This window comes from Anolis sagrei, chromosome 11 (assembly GCF_037176765.1).
Source record: "Anolis sagrei isolate rAnoSag1 chromosome 11, rAnoSag1.mat, whole genome shotgun sequence".
Taxonomy (NCBI): Eukaryota; Metazoa; Chordata; class Lepidosauria; order Squamata; family Dactyloidae; genus Anolis; species Anolis sagrei.
This window is the reverse complement of record NC_090031.1, coordinates 25,720,331-25,735,692: the sequence shown is the minus strand read 5'-3', so window position 1 is coordinate 25,735,692 and position 15,362 is coordinate 25,720,331. Positions and strand designations below refer to the sequence as shown.

Genomic DNA, 15,362 nt, shown 5'->3' with positions numbered 1-15,362 from the left:
CCACAAACATACATACATATTTTGATTTTTGATTATGTGTATAGATAGATGCACCGGGATTGTGGCACAGCTGGCTGAGTGTCAGCTGCATTAAGATCACTCTGACCAAAAAAGGTAATGAGTTCGAAGCCAGCCCAGGTTGGAGTGGGTTCCCAACCAATTGTGTGTGGTCTGTTGTCGACCTTTGCAACCCGAAAGACAGTTGCATCTGTCAAGTAGGAAAATTAGGTACCACCTTAAAAGTGTGGGGAGGCTAAATTAACTGATTTATGAGGCCATAAAGAAGACTCCAACAAAGCATTCCAGCGGGGGAAGCATGCGGGGAATGCGGAAGTGCTTCATCAGCGTTGCAGATGGACGATGAAAGTGACAGCTCCCCTGACGGCCAGAAAAAGCTAAATAGCCTCTGTGTATGTCTGTATATGTTTTTATGTCAAAACTGGCATTGAATGTTTGCCATAAATGTGTACACTGTAATCCGCCCTGAGTCCTCTGCGGGATGAGAAGGGCAGAATATAAAAGTTGTAAATAAATAAATAAATAAATAAATGTTGAATTTCTTGTGGAAGGCTTTCATGGCCAGAATCACCAGATTATTGTGAGTTTTCCGGGCTGTATGGCCATGTTCTAGAAGCATTCTCTCCTGACGTTTCACCTGCATCTTAGAACATGGCCAGACAGCCCGGAAAACTCACAATAATCCAGTGATTCTCACCATGAAAGCCTTCAACAATACATTCCACATATATCTATCTATACACATTATAAAATTCTAAATATGTATGTATGTGTGTGGATGGGGTGTCCACTTATACCTGTAGTTCTCAAACCTGTGGGTCCCCAGGAGTTTTGGCCTACACCTCCCAGAAATCCCAGTTTACCACCTCTTAGGATTTCTAGGAGTGTTGTTGAGCAACTTAAGAGTGGCTGTGGATAGCGAGATCCAAGCAGTTGTGGGTTGCCTGGTGAGAAAAGAAGCCAATATTCCAGAATAAATCTCACCAAGTTGAAGAGAAAGCCACCAAAGGATGACGATTGCGGTAATCTGCCAACAAAATCAACACGCGCACTAGGCAATGCATACCCAATATACCCAAATTTGAATACTGGTGGGTTATGAGGGGAATTGGCCTGAACTTTTGGAGTTGTAGATACTGGGATTTATAGTTCACCTGCAAGCAATGAGCATCCTGAACTCTACCAAAGATGGAATTGGACCAAACTTGGCACACCGAGCCCCCATGACCAGCAAAAAATACTGGAGAAAATTATTTGGGGGAAATTCACCTTGTTTTGGGGGAGTTGTAGTTCACCTACACTCAGAAAGCACTCTGAACCCAAACACAAACGGATCTGGACCAAACTAGGCACACATACCTGATATATTGAAATGTGATTACTGGAGGGATTTGGGGGGAATGGAACCAATGATGGACATGGACCAAACTTGGTACTTTGGGGAAAATTCTTCTTGATTTGGGGGTTTTGTAGTTCACCTACATTCAGAGAGCACTGTGAACCCAAACACTGATGGATCTGGACCAGCTTGGCACATATACCCAATATGCTGAAATTTGATTACTGGAGCAGTTTGGGGGGAGCTGACCTTCCTTTCTGGGAGTTGTAGTTCACCCACAACAAGAGAAACAAGGACCACCACCGATGATGGATCTGGACCAAACCTGGCACACAAAACCCCCATGACTAACTCAACCGACTGGAGGGGTTTGAGGGGACTGACTCACCCTAGTGGGAGTTGTAGTTCTCCCTACAGCCAGAGTGCACACTGAACCCCACCAATGATACATTGAGAGTCAACTTGCCCAACATAACAAACTTCAAGTACTGATGGAGTTTCTCAGGGTTAACCTGGAATGTGAGTTGTAGTTCACCCAGAACCTTATGCATTCTGGACAATTAAAACATTGACTTTTTGAAATAACCCGGGCCATGACGGGTACCCAAGTTAGTACATATATATGTTGCCTTTTATATATAATAACAGATACTAGGAACTGTTCCATTTTGAAGTAATTGCCTATTGTTTACTGAGTTTACCACACTATTAGATTTTTTTAATCTCTTGCCCTTTAAATGGAATTGCTTTCAATGGCTTCAATGCTCAAATTGTAATTCAACAATAACCTTTTGCATGTGTTTACTTATGCCTTTGTATATGTGTTTCTTATCAATGTTTGAGTTATGGGGGGAAAGCAGGATCTAAAGGAGAAAAAAGAAGAAAATGGGTTGCTGTGAGGTTTCCAGATTATGTCCCAGAAGCATTCTCTCCTGACGTTTCACCCACATCTATGATAGGCATCCTCAGAGGTTGTGAGGTCAGTTAGAAACTAGGCAAGTGAGGTTTATATATCTTTGGAATAATGTCCAAGGTGGAAGAAAGAACCCTTGTCTGCTTAAGGCAAGTGTGAATGTTGCCATTGGTCACCCAAATTAGCATGAATGAACCAACCAGGCTTTGAAGCTACAAGGCCATTCAATGCTAATAATGCCAAACTCTAAAATCAGGGCTGTAAATAAAGAGCAACACTAAAAAAAACAGGGGAATTCCAAGCTAGGATCAATCAGGGCTAGCAAACACCTCCCAACAAAGGATACCCCAGGCAGCAACCAGCCAGGCTTTGAAGCTGCAAGGCCATTCAATACTAATAATGCCAAACTCTAAAATCAGGGCCGTAAATAAAGAGCAACACTCAAAAAAGAGGGGAATTCCAAGCAAGGATCAATCAGGGCTAGCAAACACCTCCCAACAAAGGATCCCCCAGAAAGCAACCAGCCAGGCTTTGAAGCTGCAAGGCCGTACAATGCTAATAATGCCAAACTCTAAAATCAGGGCTGTAAATAAAGAGCAATGCTAAAAAAAAAAAAACAGGGAAATTCCAGATAAGAATCGATCAGGGCCAGCAAACCAACAAAGGATCCCTTCGGCAGCAACCAGCCAGGCTTTGAAGCTGCAAGGCCATTCAATGCTAATCAATGGCAAATTCTAAAATCAGAACGGTAAATAGAAGGGCAACACTCAAAAAACAGTAGAATTCCAGACAGAGATTGATCAGGGCCAGCGAACACCTCCTAACAAAGGATCCCCCGAGCAGCAACCAGCCAGGCTTTGAAGCTGCAAGGCCATTAAATGCTAATCAAGGTGGCCAATTGCAACATTCACGCTTGCCTCAAGCAGGGAAGAGTTCTTTCTCCCACCCTGGACATCATTCCATGAATATATAAACCTCCCTTGCCTCGCAACTTCCGATGATGTCTGCCATAGATGTGGGCGAAACATCAGGAGAGAATGCTTCTGAACATGGCCAGACAGCCCGGAAAACTCTCAGCAACCAAATGATGCTGAGAGTCTTCGACAACACAGCAAATAAAATATTATAGAACATGTAACGTTGAATCCAAACACATCTATACTTTGGAACAAATGCGGTTTGATGCCACTTGAGCTGCTCAATGGTACAGGATGCTGGGAATTAGTTTTATAAGATCTTGAGTCCAAACTACAACTCCCAAGACTTGAGATACACTCTAATACAGGCATGGGCAAACTTTGGCCCTCCAGGTGTTTTGGACTTCAACTCCCACAATTCCTAACAGCCTACCGGCTGTTAGGAATTGTGGGAGTTGCAGTCCAAAGCACCTGGAGGGCCAAAGTTTGCTCCAATATATCCCTGTCAACAAGGACCAATGCTTCCATTTATGTACACGGACATTGAAAAAAATACAGATAATACAGACAAGCATATGGATAGGTCCGTATGTAAATCTATGCAGATTTCTAGCCAAAGGGCTCGATGTTGGCGTGGGTTCGGGAAGCAAGCTGCACAACGTGACTCAAAAGGCACCCGCCGGAAAGAAATCTACGGTGCCGGGCTTGTTTTTGAATGGGTTTTCATGCCATCCGCCGCCTCCTCCCACCATCCCCAACGCAGACAGGGAAAGGAAGCAAAGCGGGCAGCGTGTGCGTCACGAAATGCGTTCGTTCGATGGGAAGAAGGCAGCGAGCATCCTTGCACTGGAAAAGATGCAGGGATGGAGCCTCTTCTTGCATTCTGGTGCTCAGGAAGCATTGCCCTCAACCTTTGCCATCTTCACCTCCAAGTCAACATTCTAGGGGGACTACAGGCCCCAGCATCCCCCATCACTGGCACTGCCCAATGTTGTTGGGCTTGGCCCCATGTAAGCCGCCCCGAGTCCCTTGGGGAGATTGTGGCGGGGTATCAATAAAGTATTATTATTATTATTATTATTATTATTATTATTATTATTATTGGACGCTATGGGTCCAGCAGCATCCCTAAGGCCCCAAATAATAATCATGCAAGTCTTCCCAATTTCTACAGACTGCATCTCCCAGCATCCCCCATCCCTGGTGATGGGAGTTGTAGTCCAATCACATCTCAAATTCCCCTTTGCCCACACATCACATTCAAGTAGTTCAAGTAGTTATCCCCAATGGCTACAGAATGCAATTCTCGGCAACTCCATCCCTGGTGATGGGAGTTGTAGTCCAATCATATCTCAAAGGCCCCTTTGCCCACACATCACATTCAAGTAGTTCTCCCCAATGGCTACCAGAATGCATCTCTCGGCACTCCCCATCCCTGGTGATGGGAATTGTAGTCCAACCACATCTCAAAGTAGTTCTCTCCAATGATGAACTGCATCACCCAGCATCCCTCCATCCCTGGCGATGGGAGTTGTAGTCCAATCATATCTCAAAGATCCATTTGTCCCCAAGTTACAATCAAGTAGTTCTGCCCAATGATGATGGACTGCATCTCCCAGCATCCCTCCATCCCTGGCGATGGAAGCTGTAATCCAATCACATCTCAAAGGCCCCTTTGCCCTCAAATCACAGTTAAGTAGTTCTCCCCAATTATGATGGACTGCATCGCTCAGCAGCCCCCATCTTTGGTGATGAGAGTTGTAGTCCAATCACATCTCAAAGGATGTGCAACCCAAATCACAATCAAGTAGTTTAAGTAGTTCTCTCCAATGGCTACCAGAATGCATCTCTCGGCACCCCCCATCCCTGGTGATGGGAGTTGTAGTCCAATCATATCTCAAAGATTCCTTTGTCCCCAAATCACAATCAAGTAGTTCTCTCCAATGATGATGGACTGCATCTCCCAGCATCCCCCATCCCTGGTGATGGGAGTTGTAGTCCTATCACATCTCAAAGGCCCCTGTGCAACCCAAATCACAATAAAGTAGTTCTTCCCAATGGCTGTGGACTACAGATCCCAGCATCCTACATCACCGGTAGTCCAGTGGCATCGAGAAGGTCCTGGCCATATATTTATACTATTCTGTTACCCAAGAGGGCTTCTAAATGCCAAGGATGGGCAATGCCCGGGTTTCCAAAGCATGGAGTTAATAGCACTTAAAGTGGTGTCAAACTGCATCCGTTCGACAGTGTAGATGCATTTCCCTATGGATTTCCCATCCTTGATCAAAACTGCTCCTTAAAAACACTTTTATCGCCCATCTGAATGAACAGCCTAGACTTCTGCGCATGCACAGAGACTATAATCCACCAGGAAAATCAAGACATCCATTGATATTGGGACTCAAACCTGCCTGCAAAACATATTCTCTGCACCTGGGTGAAGATTCCCTTTCTACAAACCATCACAGCTGTAACATGTTGGGATCTTAAGCCTTATTAAACCTGGACCACTAAAAAACAACAACACTCGGCACATGCTCTGGGTTGGCTGCTTGACCCAGACCAACATAACAAACACTCTGCACATGCTCTGGGTTGGTTGCTTGACCTGAACCACCAAAAAACAACACTCTGCACATGCTCTAGGTTGGCTGCTTGATCCGGACCACCAAAAAACCACTCTGCACATGCTCTGGGTTGGCTGCTTGACCTGAACCACCAAAAAAGCACTCTGCACACGCTCTGGATTGGCTGCTTGACCCAGACCATCAAAAGAAAACACTCTGCACATGCTCTGGATTGGTTGCTTGACTTGAACCACCAAAAAAACACTCTGCACATGCTCTGGGTTGCCTGCTTGACCCGGACCACCAAAAGAAAACACTCTGCACATGCTCTGGGTTGGTTGCTTGACCTGAACCACCAAAAGAAAACACTCTGCACATGCTCTGGGTTGGTTGCTTGACCTGAACCACCAAAAGAAAACACTCTGCACATGCTCTGGGTTGGTTGCTTGACCTGAACCACCAAAAGAAAACACTCTGCACATGCTCTGGGTTGGTTGCTTGACCTGAACCACCAAAAGAAAATACTCTGCACATGCTCTGGGTTGGTTGCTTGACCTGGACCACCAAAAAAACACTCTGCACATGCTCTAGGTTGGTTGCTTGACCCAGACCATCAAAAGAAAACACTCTGCACATGCTCTGGGTTGGTTGCTTGACCCAGACCATCAAAAGAAAACACTCTGCACATGCTCTGGGTTGGCTGCTTGACCTGAACGACCAAAAGAAAACACTCTGCACATGCTCTGGGTTGGTTGCTTGACCTGAACCACCAATAACACTCTGCACATGCTCTGGGTTGGCTGCTTGACCTGAACCACCAAAACAAAACACTCTGCACATGCTCTGGGTTGGTTGCTTGAGTTTCTATCTTGCAGGAGACTTCTAGGGAAAGACTTATAGAAAAAGCTCAGGGGGGGGGGGAACACTCTGCACATGCTCTGGGGACAGTGCTGGAAACATCAACCCCAAAGGGTGCCTCTGAGCATAGGCAGAGTGGGTTTTCAACTTTCAATACTGAACCAAGATCTTACACTGGTAGGATGGAGAGATAGGTTAAACTATGGGGGAGGGGAGGAAAAGATGGAAGGGAAAAGATGCCTCTGAGCTTATGCAGAGTTTTTTTGAGAACAAGAATGGGAACCCCCCTGGTCCAAAGCAGGAAAGGGAAACCTCCTTTTGCCTTACCTCCTTCTTGACATTCCAGAGCAGCTTCTCCTTGGCTGCCTCTCCAGAGCCGCTCATGGTGAGGCCAGGAGGGGCCAAGGCTGGCTGGCCCTCTGCGCCAAGGGAGCCTCTCCTCTGGCTCTGCCTTCAGCAGCAGCAGCAGCAGCAGCCATGCCCTGGCCCCGCCCCGCAGTGACGTCACGCCTCCTGGCCACGCCTCTTTCCCCGGGGAAAGCAAGCAAGGAGGGAGGGGGGATTGTTGGGTCACAATAGGGGAGGGGCTCCTGGAGAAAGGAGGGCTGTTGGCATTGCAATTGGCACAGCTACCTATGCCAGGCTGACACAGTTCACATCTTGGAGAGATACATACACACACATATATATGTGTGTGTGTATAAATATATAGATATAGATAGATATAGATAGATAGATAGATAGATGATAAATGTGTGTTTGCATATGTATATACAATATATATATGCATTTATTTATTTATTTATTTACTACCCCTCTCAGCCTGCAGGCAACTCATATATGTGCGTATAATATATGTGTATGTATATATAGATGATAAATGTGTTTGCATATGTATATATACAATAGACATCCATATGAGTGTGTGTATATATATAGATAGATGATAAGGGTAGGTAGGTAGTCCCCTGACATTAAGTCCAGTCATGTCTGACTCTGGGGTGTGGTGCTCATCTCCATTTCTAAGCCGAAGAGCCAGCGTTGTCCGTAGACACCTCCAAGGTCATGTGGCCGGCATGACTGCATGGAGCGCCCTTACCTTCCCGCCGGAGCGGTACCTATTGATCTAATCACATTTGCATGTTTTCGAACTGCTAGGTTGGCAGAAGCTAGGGCTGACAGCGGAAGCTCACGCCACTCCCCGGAATCGAACCTGCGACCTTTCGATCAACAAGCTCAGCAGCTCAGTGCTTTAACCCACTGCGCCACCGGGGGCTCCGATAGATGATAAATGTGTTTGCATATGTATATATACAATATATATCCATATGAGAGTGTGTGCATATATAGATAGATGATAAATGTGTTTGCATATGTACATATACAATAGATAATATGTGTGTATAGATAGATGGGAAATATGTTTGCATATGTATATATATATAAAGTATATACATATGTGCGTATAGTATGTGTGTGGACTGGATGGCCCATGAGGTCTCTTCCAACTCTTTGATTCTATGATTCTATAATGCAATATTCCTGCTTCTTGGCAGGGGGTTGGACTGGATGGCCCATGAGGTCTCTTCCAACTCTTTGATTCTATATGGTTATATAGATGAGAAATATATAGATACATTAGAAATGTGTTTGCATATGTATATATAAAAAGTATATACATATGTGTGTGTATAGTATGTATGTGTGTGTATATATATGGATAGATATTTGGTTATATAGATGGATGATAAATGTGTTTGCATATGTTTGCATATTCATCTGTGCATGTATATATAGACAGAAGATAAACATGTGTTTGCATATGTATATATACAATATATATACATATATGAGTGTGTGTATATATATATATATATATATAGATAGATAGATTTTTTTTGTCATGTCAGGAGCGACTTGAGAAGCTGCAAGTTGCTTCTGGTGTGAGAGAATTGGCCGTCTGCAAGGACGTTGCCCAGATGAGAAATGTGTTTGCATATGTACATATACAATATATATGTGTGTGTGTGTATAGATAGATGAGAAATGTGTTTGCATATGTATATATATAAAGTATATACTTATATGTGTATACTATGTGTGTGTGTGTGTGTGTATGTATATATATATATATATATGGTTATATAGATGAGAAATGTGTTTGCATATACATATATGTGTCGAGAGATATATAGAGAAAGGTAAACGTGTTTGCATATGTATATATACAATATACATACATATATGAGTTGTATATATAGAAAGATTATAAATGTGTTTGCATATACAATATATATATATATATACATATTTATTTTATTGTTTATTTACAGTATTTATATAGCGCCTTTCTCACCCCTGGGGGGACTCAAAATGGAGTCATATGCGTGTGTATAGATAGATGAGAAATGTGTTTGCATATGTATATATATATATAAAGTATATACATATGTGTATATAGTATGTGTGTGCATATCTCATATGCACATATATTCCTCATATGAGGAATATGTATATGAGAAACGTGTGCATATTTATGTGAGATATATGTATATGAGATATATGTATATGAGAAACGTGTGTGTATATGAGAGAGATATATACATATTAATGTATGTATATGAGAAATGTGTGTGCATATTTATGTGAGATATATGTATATGAGAAACGTGTGTATATATGATATATATATATATATATATATATATTAATGTATGTATATGAGAAATGTGTGTGCATATTTATGTGAGATATATGTATATGAGAAACGTGTGTATATATATATATATATATATATTAATGTATGTATATGAGAAATGTGTGTGCATATTTATGTGAGATATATGTATATGAGAAACGTGCGTATATATGATATATATATATATATATTAATGTATATGAGAAATGTGTGTGCATATTTATGTGAGATATATGTATATGAGAAACGTGTGTGTATATATGATATATATATATATATATATTAATGTATATGAGAAATGTGTGTGCATATTTATGTGAGATATATGTATATGAGAAACGTGTGTGTATATATGATATATATATATTAATGTATGTATATGAGAAATGTGTGTGCATATTTATGTGAGATATATGTATATGAGAAACATGTGTGTGTATAAGAAATATATATATGTATGTACGTATATGAGAAATGTGTGTGCATATGAGAAATGTGTGTGGTATCTATGAGAAAGTGTGCACATATATTCATATGTGTGTGAAAGAGAATCCTGGGAGTTGTAGTTTTAGAAGCCCTTCAACCTTTGCTGCCAAAATGTCCGTGTCCCCCCCCCCCCCCCACAACCTCCAGCTTCCAGGATTCCATAGAATTGAGCCAGGGAAGTTAAAGTGGGGTCAAACTGCATTCATTCTACAGTGCAGATGCAACCCAAACGATGTCCTGAATCAAAGCACTCCAAGACAAACTGAGAGGCAGAACAGGTAATCCTTTAAATCCAAATTAATAGCTTTTAAATCTCTACTGTTCCCTTTAAAGGGAAGTCAATGCATTCGGTTTTCAATATCTGTGCTTGTACCATGAGCATGAAAGGTCAACTACGAGAATCGTATGTCTCATCAAACTACAACTCCCATGACTCCATAGCATTGAGTCGTGGCAGTTCAATTGCTGTCAAGCTGCATTAATTGGTATTGGTAGCTGTGGCAACCCATGACTTTCCTTCGGAGTCGTCCAGGGTGGAATCGGCAAACAGTGCGTGTCTCCCTGCAGCTGGGTCCCTCGTGGCCTTAAGGGATTTGGTGGAGGCGGAGGGAACGCATTGCCAGGAATTACGTTTTATTCATGCCAATTTGCTACACAGGATTTAATAGATAGATAGATAGATAGATAGATAGACAGTTCTCGGAGGGAGAGAAGAAGAGGCCGGCATAGCTCCCTAATGTCAAGGTCCTTCCTCCCATCCAACTGCCAATGCCCTGGCATTGAGGGAGAGAAGAAAAAGTAGGCAAAGCTCCATTCTGTTTAGGTCCAGGAGCAAAGGATGAGGGCTCCTTCTATCCCAACTGCCAATGCCCACTTCTCTATCCCAACTGCCACTGCCCTGGCACTGGAGAAAGAGGAGAAGTAGGCAAAGCTCCATCATGTCTAGGTACAGAAATAGAGGAAGTGGCCTCCTTCCATCCCAACTGCCACTGCCCTGGCGTTGGAAAAAAGATGTAGGCAAAGCTACATCATGCCTAGGCCAAACAGAAAATGGAGCTCCTTCCATCCCCGCTGCCAATGCCCTCTTCTCTACCCCAACTGCCAATGTCCTGGCATAGGAGAAAGTGACGTAGACAAAGCTCTATCATGCCTAGGCCCAGGAATAGAGGAAGTGGCCTCCTTCCATCCCAACTGCCAATCCCCACTTCTCCATTACAACTGCCACTGCCCTGGCATTAGAGAAAAAGTAGGCAAAGCTCCATCATGCCTAGGTACAGGAATAGAGGAAGTGGCCTCCTTCCATCCCAACTGCCAATCCCCTCTTCTCCATCACAACTGCCACTGCCCTGGCATTGGAGAAAAAGTAGGCAAAGCTCCATCATGCATAGGTACAGGAATAGAGGAAGTGGCCTCCTTCCATCCCAACTGCCAATCCCCTCTTCTCCGTCACAACTGCCACTGCCCTGGCATTGGAGAAAAAGTAGGCAAAGCTCCATCATGCCTAGGTACAGGAATAGAGGAAGTTTCCTCCTTCCATCCCAACTGCCAATCCCCTCTTCTCCATTCCAACTGCCACTGCCCTGGCATTGGAGAAAAGTAGGCAAAGCTCCATCATGCCTAGGTACAGGAATAGAGGAAGTGGCCTCCTTCCATCCCAACTGCCACTGCCCTGGCACTGGAAAAAAAGAAGTAGGCAAAGCTCCATCATGCCTAGGCACAGGAATAGAGGAAGTGGCCTCCTTCCATCCCAACTGCCAATCCCCTCTTCTCCACCCCAACTGCCACTGCCCTGGCATTGGGGAAAGAGACGTAGGCAAAGCTCCATCACGCCTAGATACAGAAATATAGGAAGTGGCCTCCTTTCATCCCAACTGCCAATTCCCTCTTCTCCACCCCAACTGCCAGTGCCCTGGCATTGGAGAAAAAGATGTAGGCAAAGCTCCATCATATTTAGGCCAAGCAGAGAAATGGAGCTCCTTCCATCCCCGCTGCCAATGCCCTCTTCTCCATTCCAACTGCATTGGAGTTCCCCTATTTCTGTGCCTAGGCCTCCTTCTATCCCAACTGCCAGTGCCCTCTTTTCTATTCCAACTGGCAATGCTCTGGCATTGGAGAAAAAGAAGTAGGCAAAGCACTATAATGCCTAGGCACAGGAATAGAGGAAGTGGCCTCCTTACATCGCAACTGCCAATGCCCTTTTCTCCATACCAACTGCCACTGCCCTGGCCTTGGAGGATGAGAAGAAGAGAAAGACACAGCTGCATCAAGTCTAGGCCCAAATAGGTAAAAGTTTTCCCTTGACATTAAGTCAAGGGAAAACTCTGGGGGGTGGTGCTCATCTCAATTTCTAAGATGAAGAGCTGGTGTTGTCCGCAGACACCTCCAAGGTCATGTGGCCAGCATGACTGCATGTAAAAACATTACCTTCTTTATTATTGCGTGGAAAACAGAGGTGTGTTTTTTTTTCTGGTGGTGCGCTGTTGCACTCAGCCACCCACCTCCTTGGCAAAAGCCGGCTGGGCCATCTGTTCCCGATCCACTTCTTTTACAGCTTGAAAACAAACCAAAGAGCTCACAAATTCTCCTTCCAAGAAGCCATTGACACTTCTTTTTCTGCCAAAATACATTATCGCTAGCTAATTTCAAACTACAAAGCAAAAAAGCATCCTGGGGGGAAGGGGGAGTCAGCAAACAGACTTTGAACTTCTGCGTTCCATTTGTAGAAACAACCAAATATTTACTATCTAAACTCACTAAAATATCTTAAATAAGCAAACAGAGAAAAGAAAATAATAATTCCAGTGCACAAATCAGAAGGGAGATCTCCAGGAATCTCAAAAAAGCTGCCATTCCTTGAATTCTAACGCTAAGACTTTCCAGTGAGGGATCCTATGTACTGAACTACAGATCCCAGGATTGCGTTGGAAGGAGCCACAATAAAGTGGCATGCAATTGTGTAGTGAAGATGCTCTCTATGGCTTCGGAAAAGGATCCATGGATACAGAGGGCCACCTGTGTTGGAGCATGCAAGAAATCAATGTGTGTGTGTGTGTGTGTGTGTGTGAACTATAAAATAAGATGCATGAAGCTGATTAGGCTGAGCCTGGGACTTTTGGATAGTGTTACATTTTTGTCCAGGCTTGAGCTATGCAAAAAAAAAAAAAAAAAGAAGATCAGAAAATGCTGGACTGAAGAAGCCCTGACGGCTCTTCATCATAGAGGATGGAATGACAGCACCCCTGTGGACTCAAGCCCAAATATCCATGGCATCGAAACAAAACCTCCTTCTGTGCTGTCTTTCTGTGTACTGTCTATACAAACGGCACTGAATGTTTGCCGTGTATGTGTACTTGTGATCTGCCCGGAGTCCCTTTTGGGGTGAGAAGGGTGGTATTATCTACATCTACATGAAGCCGCTGGGTGAGATCATCCAGAGTTTTGGAGTTCGATGCCATCTGTATGCAGATGACGTCCAACTCTATCATTCATTTCCACCAGATGCTAAGGACGCTGTCCAAGCCTGGCGGCTGTGACGGTCTGGATGAGGGCGAGCAAACTGTTGAATCCAGACAAGACAGAGGTCCTCCTGGTCAGTCGCAAGGCTGAACAGGGTATAGGGTCGCAAGTGTGCTGGATGGGGTTACACTCCCCTTGAAGGCCTGAGTTTGCAGCTTGGGGGTCCTCCTGGACTCATCACTGAGCCTGGAATCCCAGGTTGCAGCGGTGGCCTGGGGAGCATTCGCATAATTAAAACTTGTGCGCCAGCTGTGCCCATACCTTAGGAAGTCAGATTTGGCCACGGTGGTCTATGCTCTCGTCACATCTAGGATAGACTACTGCAATGCACTCTACGTGGGGTTGCCTTTGAAGACTGTTCAGAAGCTTCAAAAAGTTCAAAGAGAGGCAGCCAGGTTAATAACTGGGGCGGCATGCAGGGAGCATACAACTCCCATGTTACGCCAGCTTCACTGGCTACCAGTTTGCTCCTGGGCACAATTCAAAGTGCTGGTTTTGGCCTATAAAGCCCTAAATGGTCTCGGCCCAAATTACCTGTCCAAACGCATCTCCCCCTATGAACCATCGCGGAGATTAAGATCCTCCGGGGGGGGCTCTGCTTTCCGTCCCGCCATTGGCAAAGGAGCGATTGGTGGGGACAAGAGACAGGGCCTTCTCGGTGATTGCTCCCCAGCAATGGAACTCCCTTCCTGGTGAGATCAGGTCGCCCCCTCTCTCCTGTCCTTTAGAAGGATGGTAAAAACTTGGCTGTGGGACCAAGCTTTCAGGACAGGGCAATAAAGCAGCAATAGGAAAGGTTACCAGGCTAATTAGATTTGACACAGATGACTATGACGGTTTTAAATGGTGTATTTTAAAATTTAGATAAATGTTTTTTAATGTTTATGTATTGTATGTAAATCTGTATCCCGGCATTGAATGTTTGCCGTGTATATGCTGTGCTCCGCCCTAGTCCCCTTCAGGGTGAGAAGGACAGAATATAAATGTTTTAAATAAATAAATAAATACATAAATAAAATTATTATTATTATTATTATTATTATTATTATTATTATTGAGATAGATATTGATACACACACACACAACACTCATTCCCACCTCCCCAAGTATCTAATTTGATGTTGGAGATCTTTTTGTAAACCCTTAGTGATCTGCTGCCTTAAAAACCCTTAAAAATTATATTTGATTTTTCTATCTACTCATTGAATATTTTTCTATCACAGGAGAAGCAGCCCCATCTGCTGGCTTGGCAGGGAAATGCACCTTGAATTGTGATTTGGAAAAGTTACTTTGTAGGCACACAATCCGGTTTGACCCCACATGAACTGCCCTCTCTCAGGAATTCTGAGAGTGGTGCTTTGGTAGAGAAGGCTCAAAGACCTCGTAAAACTACAACTCCCAGGACACCATAGCATTGCGTCATGGCAGTTAAAGTAGTGTCAAACTGAGTTAACCATACAGTGTAGATGCAGCCCTTATACTAAATAATAAAACTTTATTTATATACCGCTCCATCTCTCCGAGGGGACTCAGTGCGATTCCCAGGTACTATCACAAAACATACAAAGTAAAAAACAACATAAGATTAACAAAACAAAATATAAGCATAAAAATTGTCGCCATAACACACATATATTAAAAGAATGCTGCCCGTTCAAGGCAATTTAAAAATGTAAAACGGCCGGGCCAAGATTTGTGCAACCCAAAAATCTAGGGGGGGGGGGGAAATAAGTGCAATACTATGGCAGGCAACAATAATATTAGGTACGGGTCTGTGGCTGTTCATTTCAGGGCCGATTAGAGGAAATGATAAGGGAAGAATAAGGCTGTATTCGACAATGTGTAGGGCTGAGTTAGAACATTTTCAAAGGCTTGTTGAAACCACCAGGTCTTCAAGCTCTTACGAAAGGAGGGGAGGGATGGGGCCTGTCTTATTTCCCTTGGAAGGGCGTTCCAGAGGCGGGGGGCCACCACTGAGAAGGCCCTCTCTCTCGTCCCCACCAACTGCGCTTGAGACAGTAGTGGGACCGAGAGGAGGGCCTCCCCG

The 15,362-nt window shown here is 43.9% G+C and overlaps 1 protein-coding gene across 3 annotated transcripts in view; it reads right to left on the bottom strand.

Moving 5' to 3' along the window:
• SGSM2 (small G protein signaling modulator 2) overlaps nucleotides 1–7,113 on the bottom strand; it is a 100,376-nt gene extending 93,263 nt beyond the window's left edge. For all 3 annotated transcript variants that reach the window (XM_060756965.2, XM_060756964.2, XM_060756966.2), the window contains exon 1: nucleotides 6,943–7,113. In XM_060756965.2, coding sequence (XP_060612948.2) covers nucleotides 6,943–6,999 — 57 coding nt within the window. In that variant the 5' untranslated portion in view covers nucleotides 7,000–7,113. The remainder of the gene's footprint in view (nucleotides 1–6,942) is intronic.
• Between the last annotated feature and the right edge of the window lie 8,249 nt (nucleotides 7,114–15,362).